The 16,832-nt window shown below is 34.9% G+C and overlaps 1 protein-coding gene across 3 annotated transcripts in view; it reads left to right on the top strand.

Moving 5' to 3' along the window:
* Csmd3 (CUB and Sushi multiple domains 3) overlaps positions 1 to 16,832 on the top strand; it is a 976,820-nt gene that overhangs the window by 579,902 nt on the left and 380,086 nt on the right. For all 3 annotated transcript variants that reach the window (XM_038342099.2, XM_038342098.2, XM_042055667.1), the window contains 3 exons: positions 1,755 to 1,937; positions 4,118 to 4,444; positions 7,582 to 7,776. In XM_038342099.2, coding sequence (XP_038198027.1) covers positions 1,755 to 1,937; positions 4,118 to 4,444; positions 7,582 to 7,776 — 705 coding nt within the window. The remainder of the gene's footprint in view (positions 1 to 1,754; positions 1,938 to 4,117; positions 4,445 to 7,581; positions 7,777 to 16,832) is intronic.

Here is a 16,832-nt window from a genome sequence, read left to right as displayed (position 1 = left end):
ACATTTGCTATTAAAACTTGGACTATTTTTACACATGAGGCATAGTTATAGCTTTCAAATATATATAGTTCTCCAGGATTTCAGTGTGAGGTACTACAGTTTCTATATAGCTTGAATATATAGTGATTGGAGCAAGAATAAGCACTTGTGGACTTAAGGTTTTCAAGAACAACTCCAGATGAGTTTGGTTTAAAAGAAAGTTTTGAGTGATACAACATAATAAAACTCAAAGTATGTTATGGCACCAATAGAAAACAAGACATTTTGTGGGAAATATTTTTATATATTCATAGGTGTGAATGTTACTACTGCTACATATTTTATATCCATAAAATCAGGGAGAAAAAGCAAAGGAAACATTCATAAAAGGCTGGTATTTAAGAATAATAAGTAATGAATGAATGTGTGAATGCTGCCTGGCAGTAGATGATATATTTTATTAAATTTAAAATATTTAAATTTTCTTTCTACTTTTTAAGAAAAGCATATATTATTTTATAGTTCTTAGTGTTTTATTATATATATGTGAGTGCCACAAGTGTTCCTGGTGCCTGTAGGGGCTGGAGAAAGTCATCAGGGTCCCTGTTTCTGGCATAGGGAAGCTAAGCCGGTCTACGAAGCAATTATAACAAATTATTTTAAAAAGATGTTCCGTATGTTCATTATAAATCTTTGTTGTAATTATCTTTGTTAATTCTGATTTAATATTACTTTATGTGTGTAGCTGTAGAAAGTTATCAGAGAAGGCATTTGTTGTGCATTATTTTTATATAAATCTATACATATATATTTTATAAGTTAGAATTCATATGAAAATGAGAATTAATTTTTAAAAATTAAGGTTTGTTATGTTTAATGGCAACCTCTAGTGATTATAACCACCACAGTGATTTGCTGTTAGCAATCAGAACTTCACATTTGCAGTTTGGAATATATTTGAATATGATTCAAAAGCTTGCATTTCATTTTGAAATATCTTTTTTTTAACCTGATTTAATTTTTTTAGTAAGCACGGTTTAAAGTAATATATCTGAGAAAATTACAATGTAAATGAATTCTTGCTTACAAGCAGATTATTTTTTTTTTTTTTTTTTTTTTTTTTTTGGTTTTTCGAGACAGGGTTTCTCTGTGGCTTTGGAGCCTGTCCTGGAACTAGCTTTTGTAGACCAGGCTGGCCTCGAACTCACAGAGATCTGTCTGCCTCTGCCTCCCGAGTGCTGGGATTAAAGGTGTGCACCACCATCACCCGGCAAGCAGATTATTCTTATAGTTATTGCACAAAAAAATTACCTAAAAGATCATTCTCAATGATAGGTTTTGTCTAATTACAAAAGAGATTAAAGGAAGGTAATGTATCCTCATTCTCTGATCATAGCTTTCAGCATAATATACAAATAATAGGAAAAATGGGGGATTAGGAAGAAATACATGTAGGTATATTTGTGGGTGTATATGTTTATCTGTAAGACACACAGAACATCTAAATGTTGTCTTGGTCTTCTGTTAGAGTGCTTGTCCTCTGCTGTCCTAATTCGTTATAATATCTTCAGACTCCACCTGGGTAAATAAAAGGAATGCACCATCAAGTCAATCCAGAAGAGTGGCAGAACAGAAATAAAACTGAGATTGAAAAATGAACCTATCCTTCCACTCTGAAGTATCATTATATTGAACATGCATGGTGAGCACGATTGTAGTGTAGGGATCATGTATCTATAATGCTCGAAACTTAAATTATTTCTTGTATTTTACAGAAATTGAGAAAGAAAGTTGTGGCGATCCTGGCACCCCTTTATATGGAATTAGAGAAGGCGATGGTTTTTCTAATCGTGATGTTTTAAGGTTTGAATGCCAGTTTGGGTTTGAATTAATTGGAGAGAAATCCATTGTTTGTCAAGAGAATAACCAATGGTCTGCAAATATACCCATCTGTATCTGTGAGTACCAAATGCTTCACTTCTGGATGGCATATGTTACCAAGTCCTTGCATATAATTGCTTTTGTAATTAATTGCAAAGAGCTGGAACCAAGTAATTATTTTTGAGTGAGTAGTACTTTGTGATACTATTTTTAACATGGGTGCTTATGCCAAATTATAAATTTCATTACAGATTTAAATAAAGTTAACATAGTTTATTTGTTAATTGCAAATATATTTATATCATGTGTTTGAACAAGTTTGCCTTTTATACTATATATATATGAGACACACTTCTTATGAAAATTAGACAATGTTGCTATTTTTAATTAGCCCATTTACTTTCATAGGATAATGCATGTTTATTTGTAATCAAAACTATTTAAAATATCCAAGGCCTTTATTCTATTTATAATTCCTTATTTTTTTTCAGGGAAGCATTCAAAATAAGGCATAATTCACAGCATAAAATCCACTAATGTTTTTTATATAAAATGCTAGGATTACAAAAACATGCTTTTCAAAACATACTCAATTTTTAGCTTAATTAAAACAAACATGATTATCATCTATTGAAACACTTTTATGTTCAAGTAAATAGTCATCATTGTATTATAAGAAAGTACTATTTTTTTAAATGTTTACTTTTTGCCTAAAATAATCTGTTCATGTTTCATGAAGCTTAGAGTTATTTAAAATATTTTAATGAATGATCTTTTATTCCAAAAAGTACTTCAGAGAGATAACATTGGTTTCATAATGGAAAACCTATGTGATAAATCATACCAACAATAAAAGAAAAAATGCAGTACAAGAGAAAGCATCCCCGGCGTGGCTGTGGTAGACAAGAGTTTGCTTTTGAGCCATACCTCAGCCCCGAATGAAAAAGCTTTATAGTAAAAGAAACCACATAGGTTTTTTATTTCTAATTTAGCTGTCATTTTTTATAATAATTGTATAATTAAAGGTCTCAGGATTCAGTGGAGTACAAGAAAAGAGAGTACAGTAGTCTATGTGCTCCAGGTATGGAAATGGCAAGACACTGAAACAAATTAAGTTACCAAGAGATAGGATTGAAAGAATGGATGGTCCTGAGAATAGAGAGGAGTTCTATGAGGTTCTCTCCTGAGGACAGGACTTAGCTGTTACACACTTGAATTCACAGAAACTGTGGTTACAAACTAAACTTGTCCAAGATCAATCCAGCCCAAATACTAGCATGAACAATCCAGAAACTCACAAGGTCCCACTCCTAACTGAGGAACTATAAGCAGTTGCTTGTTGTGGGAGGCCATTTGTTTGTTCCCGGCTGCTCAGCCCCAAAATAATCACACAAAAACCATATTATTTGCAATACAGTTTCACCAATAGCTTAAGCCTATCTGCCCAAAGTCCCGGTTTTGGAATGTTAAAGTAGCAGCAATAACAGAAAGGATTTTTCCAGCCCGGTAGTGAGTTCTAGATTGATGTGGGATTACCATCTGTATGCTATGAATACCATTGCCTAATAAAGAAACTGGTTTGGCCTGATAGCGTGGGGAAACCTAAACTGAATGCTGCGAGAAAGGAGGCGGTATCAAGAAAAGCCATGTAGCCCCACCGGAGACAGATGCTGGAACTTTACCCAGTAGGCCACTGCCAGGTGGCGATATACAGATTAATAGAGATGGGTTAAATTTATATGTAAGAGTTAGCCAATAAGAAGCTAGAGCTAATAGGCCAAGCAGTGATTTAATTAATATAGTTTCTGTGTGATTATTTTGGGGCTGAGCTGTCGGAAAACCACCAAGCGGCCCTTCATACAACACTAGATAACTGAGAGTTAACACTGTCTAAAAGCACAAAAACAAACAAAATATCATGTGGCTCTTATTTAAATTAGGAATTTGTGCACAGCCAAGCATAAAGCCTTACATTCATGAGAAGTACTAGCTGTTTTTGTTCATATGTAAAATGAAGTTTGGGTGTGCGCATTAACAATGTGAACCTGCACAGAACCCTTAATTCACTATTTAATAAAGAAAATTTTATTTTAAATTAAAAATTGTAGCCTTTTCTTTCTCGTTATAGGATAACTTAGATTCTTTGTTGTGTTCTCCGTTGTTTATTGATCGCTATATATGCAGACTACTAAAAACATATGTCCAGATACTGCTTTCTGATATACTGTTTTTATACTTTTTTATTTATATTTTCCAGTTCCTTGCCTGTCTAACTTTACTGCACCGATGGGCACAGTCCTTTCCCCTGATTATCCAGAAGGCTATGGAAATAATTTAAATTGCATCTGGACCATAATCTCTGACCCAGGGAGCCGTATCCACCTTTCTTTCAATGACTTCGATCTGGAATCGCAGTTTGACTTCCTTGCTGTTAAAGATGGTGACTCTCCAGATTCCCCCATCCTGGGAACCTTTACCGGGGCTGAGGTGCCTTCTCACCTTACCAGTAACAGCCACATCCTGCGACTGGAATTTCAAGCTGACCACTCCATGTCAGGACGTGGCTTCAACATCACCTACAATAGTAAGGGTTTTTCTGTGTGTCTGCCTGTTATCTGGGTAGCATGTTTGCAGAGAACTGAAGTGTGATCATAGAAACCCGGCCTCTTGTTCAAAGCTAAGGATAGTTGAGACAGTTGTCGACGAGTTTTGCCCATGATCACTTTTGTATTTCTTGATAACCAACTACATTTTCATTCCTAGGTTTTGTTTCTCTTTTAGAGGTATCGTTTTAAGAAAATTCATTTCAATGTTTTTACTGTATCAGCTGATCCAATAGGTTGTTCTATTAAAATTTACCATCAGTTTAAACCAAATTTTCCTGCTACTTATCAAGTTTTTAGAAAAAAAAATATCCAGGAGCTCATAGGGAACTCATAGAGAACAATCAATGGTGGCACACGATTCTAAGTCCCAAGAACACCTCATCATGCTATAGGAGAGTAAGAGTCATTAATCCGGGGTAGGCCCTTCAGCTCACTCTGTGAAAAAAATACGTTAGTGTTTCAAAGTGTCAGCCACAAGGCCAGACAGTACAAGTCTTGTCTTTGCTATTGCATTTTTTAGATTTGATACCTAATTCATACATCCTTAAATATAAAAGCACATGGTAGGAATAAATAAAGTAGGGAGAATTAAATTAGCAGATAGTAGTAAATCTAACAAAACCTTAACAATCATAACCTAGGTTTCCTAACTACATCACTTAACACTGTCTCAGTGTCTTATATTTTCCTAGGTTCGAGATATGTTTTCTCTTATTAGATTTGATATATCTCAGCCACATTTCAGTTTGGATTTCTAAAAGATAAGATGAGCATTATTCATCTAAAACTTGTTATGATAGTGGCAAAAGATTAAATCACATAAAAGAGAAAGCTTCTTGGCTTCGAATACTTACATGTGAGTATTTTCTTGCACGGATGTTTTGCCAGCAGCCAGAGACCACTCTAATGTTTAGTGCTTTATCTTGAATCAGTCACTCCGTGTTAGATGCTGGGTAACCCACTGTGTTCATATAAAAATATCAATAGAATTTGGTCTCCAAATATCAGCAACGCCTTTAGAAAAAATGTCTCCCTTCTCTGCACCCTCATCCAAGTGAACCTGAGTCTTACCAATGAAAAACTAAGTACAGCCAGTGTCCTTTCAGCGGGGCTGTAGCTGTGCATAGCATCACTTGGTTTTCAAGTTATAACTACATAATTTTTATTCAATTACTGTGATATGTGTCATAAAGATTACCTGAAGTGGAATATTTTCAGAAAAATTCTTCAAACATATCTATGTATAAAGGTGAACGCAAGTATACATCTGTTTAATTATAGTTTTTAGTTTGTATTAATTGCATGATACTTTTAATCAATGCCTGTGATGTTTTCAGATATTAAATCTATTCAATTTTTATAGTAAGTAACTTATTTTGTTTTACATAAATTCATATATTTAATATTTCTACTTCAACTCATTTTTTTTCTGAACAAATCAACTTGGACGTTGCACATTCGAGCAGCAAGACCAAAAGATGAAACTTGAAATATATTTTTATCATTTTTTTAAATAATTGATTTTTTAGGAGTTAAGTATTTTTAGGTTACAAGATAAAATAGTCATTCAAATAAATGTACCTATAATTCAAATTCAAATATGTACTTATGATATATTTATGTATTATAGAACTTTAATTTCTTTTGTATAATTTAGGCTAGAAATATAAAAGAATGCAAATTTGGAAAAATTCAAATGGTGACAAGTAAAAAAAACTTAAAACAATTGCCTGCATTCAAGCAGAACAACTATAATATCAAATTATAAAAGCTTCATTAAAATGTCTTATGCTGCCAGGCGGTGGTGGCGCATGCACTCGAGAGGCAGAGGCAGGCAGATCTCTCTGTGAGTCCGAGACCAGCCTGGTCTACAAGAGCTAGCTCCAGGACAGGCTCTAAAGCTGCAGAGAAACCCTGTCTCAAAATAAATAAATAAATAAATAAAATGTCTTATGCTTATAAACCAAGATGCTTTGTCCTCACAGAAATATTCTTCTACTTCCATTACAGTAAAATAAAATTTGATTATACATATATGGTTCTATATATTAATAGACAGAAAAGTTTGGGTAACTTCAAATAATCTATTATTTTTTAAAACAAACATATCATCACTATAGTTTTCCTTTTTGCTAAAGAGACATTCTAAAAGAAACAAGATAAAAATACAGAGGTGATCTAAGATCATGATACATGAGAAAGATGACCAAAGATACAAAAGGTTTTGGGGACATTTTACATGTCAAAATGAGGATACAGTGTAGTCCTATAAACTCTTATTTCTATGACTAGAGATAAGCCATATGACTTTATCAAATCTGATATTTCTCTTCATGGTGCTATTTTCCTCACCAGACCTATCTAAGTATTAAATGAGATAATATCACACCACTGTGCCTAGAACATGGCCATTGGAGAGTTGTTTCTCTTCTGAGACAATAGAAAGAAAAGCTCGTATAGTCATAGAAAGCTATAAAATAATTGCCATTCTTTTTAACTATACTGAAACTTTGCCTTAATCTTCCCAATAAAACTTTTTTTTTCCAATCCTGGCAGATGAGTTATGGAACTTTAAAGGGGGATAGCATAAACGTGTTAGGATTCATGTTCACTGGAATCTGAACACGTTGTAATAGGGATTTATGTATTGGTTTATCCTAATGAGCAGCTAAAATGAACAAAAATGCCAGGTGGTGGTGGCACATGCCATTAACCCCAGCACTTAAGGAAGCAGAGAGAGGCAGATTTCTGTGATCTTGAGGCCAGCCTGGTCTACAGAGCGAGTTTCAGGACAGGCTCCAATGCTACAAAAAAACCCTGTCTTCGAAAAACCAAAAAAGAGTTAGATAGATAGATAGATAGATAGATAGATAGATGGATGATGGATGGATGATAGATAGATAGATACATAGATAGATAGATAGATAGATGATAGATAGATAGATAGATAGATAGATAGATAGATGATAGATAGATAGATGACAGAGTTAAACAATTAATTTTTAAGTCTTAGTGTATAAATTCCGTGATGAAACAGTCACAACTATTACATATTATTTTCCTCTCATGTGGAAATACCTGTTTAACACTGTTCATGTTTTCTCTAATTGTTAAGCTTTTGGCCATAATGAGTGCCCTGATCCAGGAATACCCATCAATGCCCGTCGCTTTGGAGACAACTTTCAATTAGGAAGTTCCATTTCTGTTATTTGTGAAGAAGGGTTCATTAAAACCCAGGGAACAGAAACGATAACATGCATTCTCATGGATGGCAAAGTAATGTGGAGTGGACCAATTCCAAGATGCGGAGGTAAGCACAATGGTGAGAGGCAAGAACCCCAACCCCCACACACTCTGCAGACCGCAGCAAGAAGTGTGCTATTCCATGGGAACTGTTCTCGTTGTCATCTCAGTGTATGACTTAAACTACATAGTATGCATGGCTGTGACTGAATTACACTCTTAGTGATAAATATTTTTTTAGAATCACTTAAGAAACTAATTTTGAGTCTTCCTAATTATGAATATTAATAAATAGTAAGCCCGGTAGAGCTTATAAACATCTTTGTGGCCATTACCATTATACTTAGCAAGTTATATAGGGTCACAGCTATTAATTATACTTTCCTTCTCATTTTCTTGTTGTTTAATAATTGTTTATAGTTATTTATTTTTTAAAATTTGACTAACAAAATGGCAAGTAACTTTTTGTTAAAACATTCATATTTTAAAATTTGTCTAGATCCTCCTCTCTTATATGTGCTCCAACTGAATATAATTTTTTTATTTCTCATTTGTATCTGATGATCTGAGAATATCTAATATATATTTTTAAGTAAAAAATGTACAATCATTACCTATAAATTACTACTTTCATCAGCTTCAACACTTTTGCAGTGTCTGTCCCATAATGAGGGAACTTCAGTTCATGTTACTATGCTTCTCTAGCGGGTCCTTTGTTAGACTCTCCTTCCTTTCTCCTTTCATCACTGTTCATCTTGGTATCCGGATGCTGACACAGATGACTTTAGAATATGATTTGAAACCTCCATCCTTATTCATTCGTAATGGGCTACTCTTCTGAAACTGGGATTGTAATACCTCTCTTTGAAATTAATGGAGCTTCGCAATAAAATGTATAATAAGATGAAATAAAGCAATGTTCTATATGTCATATAATGCCATTAACTGGCCCCTATTCCTTCCTTTTCTTGGTTCCTGACTCTGACTTGGGAAAGCCAGTCAGGAAGTGTCGTGTGGAAGTGTGAAGGAAAAACAGAAATAGGAAGAAAGTTGGTTTCAGGAAAAAGAAAGGAATAGCACCACTTCCCTGTGTCAGAAATACAGGACAGGGAACATAGATAAGATGGATGACAGAGGTGTACAAAGAAAGGCCGGAACAGAAAGCAGTGCTAAGTGGGATCACAATTATCCTTTGGCGTAGTGAGCACCTATTTCATTTAGCAGTGGCATGATACGAACTGGTTTCACCATTTCTCTGGATGTCGTTTTCAAGTCTCAGTGGGTGGAAACAAAACACTTCCTGATAATTGCTGAATTCCATTGCCTTATTTGTCTAACTAGGGCATTGATTTTAAAGTTGACTGACGCCTAACTACATGGGGCGCTAAAGACTAATGAATTCATAACAACAAATAATTTTGTGAATCACTGCTAATTCTAGAAGGCAATTTTCCACTACCTGTGAAAAATGGATGCTATTTATTTTTTTTAAAGGAAGGCACAGTGTGCTGAACTCTAATTTGGCACAGGCCATTAAGCTCTTCCAATATCTCAAGGAGATGTTTTATGAATTTCTTGAAGGAGACTTTTTTTCTCCTTGAATAAAACAAGTCTGTAGCTTTCCCTCCTGATGGTGATTTCAAAACCACAGTGGGAACATCCACATGTCAAAGCAGAAGCCAAGAAAGTCAGGATCAACATTGACCAGGAGCAATATTCCTGTTGCCCTTGCAAGATTGCCCATATCTTAGGCTATACTTGAAGTTGGTTTCCTGTAAACAGGCTCATTGCTAGCAAATCCTACCTAACTGTGGAGACAGGAAGTTATTTCTTAGTTTCTATTTAAGATCTATAATGATTTTCCTGTCCCTGGGTTTAATTTCCAAAATTCTAAACAATTATGATTTTAAAAAAAAAACCTAAGACTATATAAAAGATCAAATTTTGCTTAAGAAAAAAATAAAAATAAATAAAAAATAAAAATAAAGCACTCTTCTCCCACCCCAAACCATTTCCCAACTTGGTACCCTGGCAATCTTGTTTAGTTGGGAAATGGTGTATGGATGCAATGTTTCTGTGGAAGAAATATTCCTCTCCTTTTCTGATCTTTATATAGCCCATAATTTGATATATATTTTTTTTATTTTCCCATTCAAAAATTTACACTTTCTTCCCTCCTCCCATTCCCCTCCTATTCCCCCACTCCCCTTCCTCCTTCCCCCTCCAGTCTTAAGAGAGGGCAGGGTACCCTGCCCTGTGGGAAGTCCAAGGCCCTCCCCCCTCCGTCCAGGCTTAGGGAGCTGTGCATCCAAATATACTGGGGTCCCAAAAAGCCAGTACACGCAGTAGAAACAAGTCCCAGTGCCATTATCAATGGCTTCTCAGTCAGCCCCCATTGTCAGCCACATTCAGAGAGTCCGGTTTGATTACATGCTCGTTCAGTCCCAGCCCAGCTACATTTGGTGAGCTTCCATTAGATCAGGCACATCGTCTCAGTGGATGGACCAACACCTCGCCGTTCTGACTTCCTTGCTCATCTTCTCCCTCCTTCTGCTCTTCAACTGGACCTTAGGAGCTCAGTCCAGTGCTCTGATGTGGGTCTCTATCTCCATCCATCACCGGACCAAAGTTCTATGGTGACATTCATCAGTGTGACTATGGGACAAGGCCAGTTCAGGCATCCTCTCCTCAGCTGTCCAAAGGACCTAGCAGGGGACATCCCCATGGACACCTGGGATCCCCTCTAGATCCAAGTCTCTTGACAACCCTAAAATGGCTCCCTTAATGAAGATATCTTCTTCCCTGCTCCTATATCTGCCCTTCCTCCATCTCAACCCTCCCGCTCCCCCAAGCTCTCCCCAATCCTTACTTTCTCCCTTTTATCTCCCCCTTTCCCTTTCCCCCCCACCCCACACCCACCCCCATGCTCCCAACTTTTGCTCGGCAATCTTGTCTGCTTCCAATATCTAGAAGAATCTATATATGTTTTTCTTTGGGTTCTCCTTATGATTTGGCTTCTTTAGGTTTGTGAACTATAGTTGCATTTAAATTATACTTACTTCTTTATCTGAGTGTGTAAATTTAGGTCTCTTCAATCAAAGAAAGAAGGTTACTTTATCCCAATTCTCTTTGGAATGGAATGGACAATGACTTCCCTCCACTGTGGCAAGCAACATACTTGGAACTTTCCTTAACCTCCAAATCCTGAAAACTTTAATTATTTTGTAGAACACCAAATGATATAGCTGCTGATATCATTTCCTTCGATCAGTGCTGCTATATAGAAGGAAAATTCCGAGAAATAGTTTGCTTAACAGTGATATTTCCATTATGGACTGTAGGAAACTCCTTTATCTTTGCCATCTTGTTGGATCAAATGATACCTTTCTCATTTTCTATGAAGACATTTTTGTTTATTGTCTATACCTTACATGACCTTATCATCATTACTCCATCTTTGTTCTCATACAGTGCTATATATCTCAAAGAAAAAATGAAATATATATAATCTAGACTCGGAATATTTTTATTTTTATGTGGTTTATTATATTTTTATTATTACATTTTAAAAACCATCTTTAGTCTGAATCTGTCCTTACTGTGCATCTCTAACCATCTTTTCTATAAGAGCAAAATCCCTAAATCTGCCAAGAGGTATGCATCAGTGGTGTTAAGCCCATAGTCAGTGGTTGGTAGAAGTCAATTTATACTAAAGCCCAAGAGAGAAAGAGAAAGGAGAGAGAAAGAGAGAGAGAGAGAGAGAGAGAGAGAGAGAGAGAGAGAGAGAGAGAGAGAGAGAGGAGGAGGAGGATTCTGTCATGTTGCAACTCAACTTGCCATGGCCAGGGGACTTGGTTCTGTACCACAGTCTGCATGAGAAACATGAACTATGAAGCTGCTCTTGAATCTATTTTTGTATGTTTAGAACTCCTTTTTAAAAGATTTTTCCAGGCTTTATGTGGAGATATACATCTTCCACATTGGGTGCCATATGTCAACAGATGGAGTCCTTATTTTCTTGACCACCTGGTCCCAAAGAATCATATAAAAGCTCATATTAATTATGAAATGTTTGGCCTGTAGCCAGGCTTATTAATAATTAGCTCTTACAACTTCAATTAACCCCTTTTTAGTAATTTACATTTTACCAAAGGCTTCATGTCTCTACCTGTTCTTTAGCACATCTTGTTCCAAATCCAGCCAACTTGCAATTTCCTTAATCCACCCTTTCTCTGTGTGTATTTTTAGTTTGATCTTCCTGCCTAGCCTTGTTCTGTCTTGCTATAGGCTAAATGTACTTTGTTACTAACCAATGGGAGCAGTATATACTCATAGCATGCAGAAGAATTATCCCATAACATTTCCCCTTTCTGTCTAAGCAAAATGGAAGTTTATCTTTAACATAGTAAAATTGTATACATCAGAATCAGCTATCAAGTAAGAATTATAGTTAAAATATCTAGTTTATATGTATTTGACAAAATTAAGGGAAATATTTATTTATTTATCTAGCCTATTTTGGTGAGTTTAAAGTTTTATATCTAATTTATGTTTTATCATAATTAAGAAAACTATAACTATAATTATCTAGTCCTTAACTCCATCAAAGACCTAAGAAGGAAATAGTATCATCTGAGTAAGCAGGAAGTGCAGGTAAGAAACTCCCATAAATTTTGAGAAATTATAGGAGCAACTGGCTGCCTGGGCAATCAATCACCCAAGGTTCCTCTGGAACACTGGGGAATTCATCCTTGGTCTACAGGCCTAGAATATCTGACAAACCTTTTTCAGAAGCAGGAAATTTTGAAGAACTGTTCTACCTTGTCTTTTCAAAATTTTGCAGTTGCCTTTCTTGCATTTTATGGGTCCAGTAACTGTCAGCAATTATGGCAAGGACAGTTTTTTTGTTCCAACATGACAAACGTTTGTCATAAATAGAATAAACTCCATATGGAGTTTCCTTGATGCCCATAATGTTTTATGGAATACATTGGTGCAGCCAGGAGCAGATGCACCTCACTGTCTTGAAAAGTCTAAATTATTAAATTATTTTAAATGCCATGTTTCTTAAAGCTCTTAATTGCCTAAAGAAGATTACCTATCTGTCTAAAATATATCTTGAAAACCTAATGTTAAGTTTGACTATTATAGATGACTATTAATGTGTATTTTTAATTATAGATTATATTTTAATTAACCTGCAGAAACACAATACTTTAAAAAAGAATGGAAATATACAATCAGCATAACAAAAATAATGTTAAATGTGAATTAATAAATTAAATTCCGTACAAATGAAACATATTTTGAGATTAACATTTTTATATTAATGTAAATTCAATAACATACCATTTCCTTCCATATTTCTAAATCATCTCCAAAATGCAGTTTTTATTTCATGGTTTCTTCTACAATGTCCTTTGGACTACACCTGTGTTTTATTGTTTTTTAATGACATATCTCTCTATAACTTTCCTAAAAATTTAGCTGTTAAATGGCTCAATTGTCTAATATGATCTAAAAAACTCAGAAATCATATGAAAGATATAAAATTGGTGAGTAAGAAAATTTGATATTTGTATCTTTGATTTTGATTGTAAACATATTGTATAGTAGATGCAATCTTCACAAATGTCTCCCTAAACTACCTTTACATTCAATGTACAATAAACTTGAGATAATCGTCATCACCAATTTATCTTTCTCTTCACCCCCAAGCTTCCACAATTGCCTCTTCAATCAGTTTTTTCTTCCCTTATCTATCATGTGTTCTTCTTATATGTGCTCAGAACTCCGACCTTATATGAAAGCCCTAAGTTAAAGCAGCACACACACTGCTGGCCCCTTTCCCATAGGATGATGAGTTCACCCCATTATAGTGTTCTCGTTTGAGATGCTGTCCTGTGGGATACTAAGTGGAAGCATTCTCTCCCTTACTGCATAAAATAAAACATCTTTAAAAGAAGAGATCACTTTTTGTCATATCTTTTCAAGGTTCTTTCTGAGTTTAGCCCAAGTTTCTAAATGCTGGCTTCCGTACTTTCCAGTAATAAACCAGCTAATGTATTTGAAGACAAGTTAAAAGAGGTATCACACCAAGAGACTTAAAATTAAACAAGAAAGTTATCCTCAAGGTGTCAAACAATGAACTCTAACTCACCTCGAGTTTTCTTTTTTACAAAGCAAGGTAGTTGAATGTAAATTAGTTCTCCTTTCTCTACTGCAAACACAGAAAGTAATCCTTCCTTGGTATGAGGATTTATATCCTTTAGTTAATGTCAATTTAAAAAATAAGGAATGTTACAGAATCAAAGTCAAGAAGTCAGAAACGTAAGAGAGTTTATATGCATAATGAAAATGTGGATTTACTTAGAAATTATCAACAATATAATTTGTTATATATAATATTAAGAGAGTTTATATGCATAATGAAAATGTGGGTTTACTTAGAAATTATCAACAATATAGTAATTTGTTATATATAATATTGTAATTATAGTATTATAATATATACAATCTGAAATGTATATTTTATAGTTCAGTGCTTGCTATTCTTATGCCAACTTGACACAAATTATAATCATTTGGGTAAAGGGAAAGTCAATTGAAAAAATACCTCCAGTACTCTTATTGATTGATGATTAATTATGGCAACATACAACTTTGTAGGTGATGTCATATCTGGGCATATGGTTAAAGAGTGTATAAGAAATTATTTTAATCAAGACGTGGAGAGCAAGCTAATAAGCACTGTTGCACTCATTCTTTTGGTCTTAATAATAAAAACCCAGAGTCAGATATTAGGGATAAAAGCCGAAAGATCAGAGAAACAAAGCAGCCAGCCACTAACTAGTTCTTATCTCTCTGAAATCCTCAGACCAAATGTAGTATCTTCTTTCTACAAGTCCTCAGACTGCATGTTTTCTCTATGAAACCTCAGACTGAATCCTGACCTCCTGTCTCCTCCTGCCTTATATTTCTCATCCTAGCCCTATCACTTCCTATCTCCACCTCCCTAGTGTTGGTATTAAAGGCATGTGACTCCCAAGTACTGGGATTAATTATGTGAACTCCCACTGCCTGGCTCTGTTTCTCTCTGAGACTGGCTCAATATCCTGTAGCCCAGGGTGGCCTTGAACTCACAGAGATCTGAGTGCCTTGGACTCCTTAGTGCTGGGATTAAAGGTGTGTGTCCCCACTGCCTGGCCTTTAGAGCTAACTAGTGGCTTACTCCACACTCTGATGCTTAGGCAAGGTTTATTTGTTATAGCACAAACAAAATATCACCACAAAGCAGTACACACCCATGACCTTGGCTTCAATTTCTGGCCCTGGATTTCAGTCTTCAGTTATTTCCCTGATTTCCTTTTCCAGACTGTGATGTGGAACTCTAAGCAGAAATAAACTCATTCTTTCCCAAGTTGCTTTTGATCATGGTGTTTTGTCAAGCAATAAAACCCAAATTAAGAAAATAATTAAAAATCAAATTGTCTTAGACACTGAATTCTTAAATTTTATAAATTTTTATGTGACATAAATACAAAAAACTAAATTTCACTTAATTAAATATATTATTGTGGCACAGTTCTACTTCCTTTTCTCATTCTTTACCTCTACCCTTATTCTTGGTTGGTTACTGTTCCAGAGATGTTTTGAGTATTTTACTGTTTAGATCACTTTTTTAATGATTTTTATGCAATATATAACTTTATATAACACTTTTATGCTGATATCTCTGAGTTCTGCTTGCAACACACTTCTGTTTTCCTAAAAAAATCTCATGCACATATTGAGATTTGTAATTTAAATTTAGAGGTAGATTATTTCTCATTTTATCTGAACCTATTTGTTTCTTCATAATATGTTTTGGTCTGGATTTCTTAATTTTCCCGTATATATGTATTTCCTCCATAATGTTAACAGCCTCTACCAATTACGAGGTAGTCAGTTGTGCTCTCTCTAATCTAAAGAAAGTTCCCAGTAAAAATAAAAATGAAATGTTGGCCTATCTGGTTATGTGATCATGCTCTTGAATATGATTAGGCATAAAGTAATGACCGAGCTTTTATATAGATAAAGAGGATTTCATTTAATGAAATGTATTGGAAGAATCGCATAATTATCTTGGCTCAAAGCTAGTAATTTAATTAAGATGCTAGTGTTAAAACTGACTGAATGGAAAGTTGCCTCTTGTTAAGTCTCATAATAATTTCAAACAATATGGTCTTTGAAGACTTTCTAACCAGAAAAAACAATACTAGCATGTGACTGTGAAGAATCAAAGCCAGTGTTCCTAGGTTCCTATTAATAATAAAGCTAAAGAAAAAATATGTTAAATTCCTCCACGGACAATGGAGTTCTAGAGACTCTTCTCTATCAGTAAGAAGTTTGGGCACTTCATTCTCAACCCATTTAAGCTGAAGATAAGGACTTAAGAAAAAATGATGTATTTTTTTTTTTTTTGTAACTGTTAGGTTCATGGGGTATTGAGGTTTTCATTCACTCCTGTGTAGTAGAGTAGGTAATAATAACTTCATCTGCAATCCCACCTGAATGCGAGCACTTTGGGAGACTTGCTCATGGAAAACTTAGATCCATGTGTGAAATAAAGACGGCAATTGCCAAGCACATGTTTGCTTATTCACTGACTTACAGATAGCTATGTCTTTCATGGATGATGAACAGGGGAAAATAAAATTTTAAAAAGCTGGCAAGCTAGAGACCTGTAGTTCCAGCGGTTTGACAATTAAAGATGTAACTGTTCTGCATTAACCAAGTACCAATGTAGGTTCTTGGTATTGACTTCTTAATAAATGACACACAAGAAGAGATCACAGATTTATCAGAAGATCTGGGAGTAAAGGAATACCTAGAAATGGTAGAGTTTACTCTATTGGGTTATCAAGTATTGAAAGACCTCTCTCCTAATTCTTTGATTTAACAAAAGACTCATTAATTCTCTTAATGTGACAGTAGCATTTTTAATACTCGGTAGCACACTAATGGAGGATGATCTCCTCTTTACTAGCCTTTACTCTTCCCACAAAGGAAAGCTAGAAAGGAAAAAAAAATGTGCAAGAGGCTGCTGGTTCTCTATTTCAAGAGCGAGACTGAGAATCAGCA

Source organism: Arvicola amphibius, chromosome 9 (genome assembly GCF_903992535.2).
Source record: "Arvicola amphibius chromosome 9, mArvAmp1.2, whole genome shotgun sequence".
Classification (NCBI taxonomy): domain Eukaryota; kingdom Metazoa; phylum Chordata; class Mammalia; order Rodentia; family Cricetidae; genus Arvicola; species Arvicola amphibius.
Note: the sequence above shows the minus strand (reverse complement) of the source record. Positions and strands in the feature narration are given on the sequence as shown.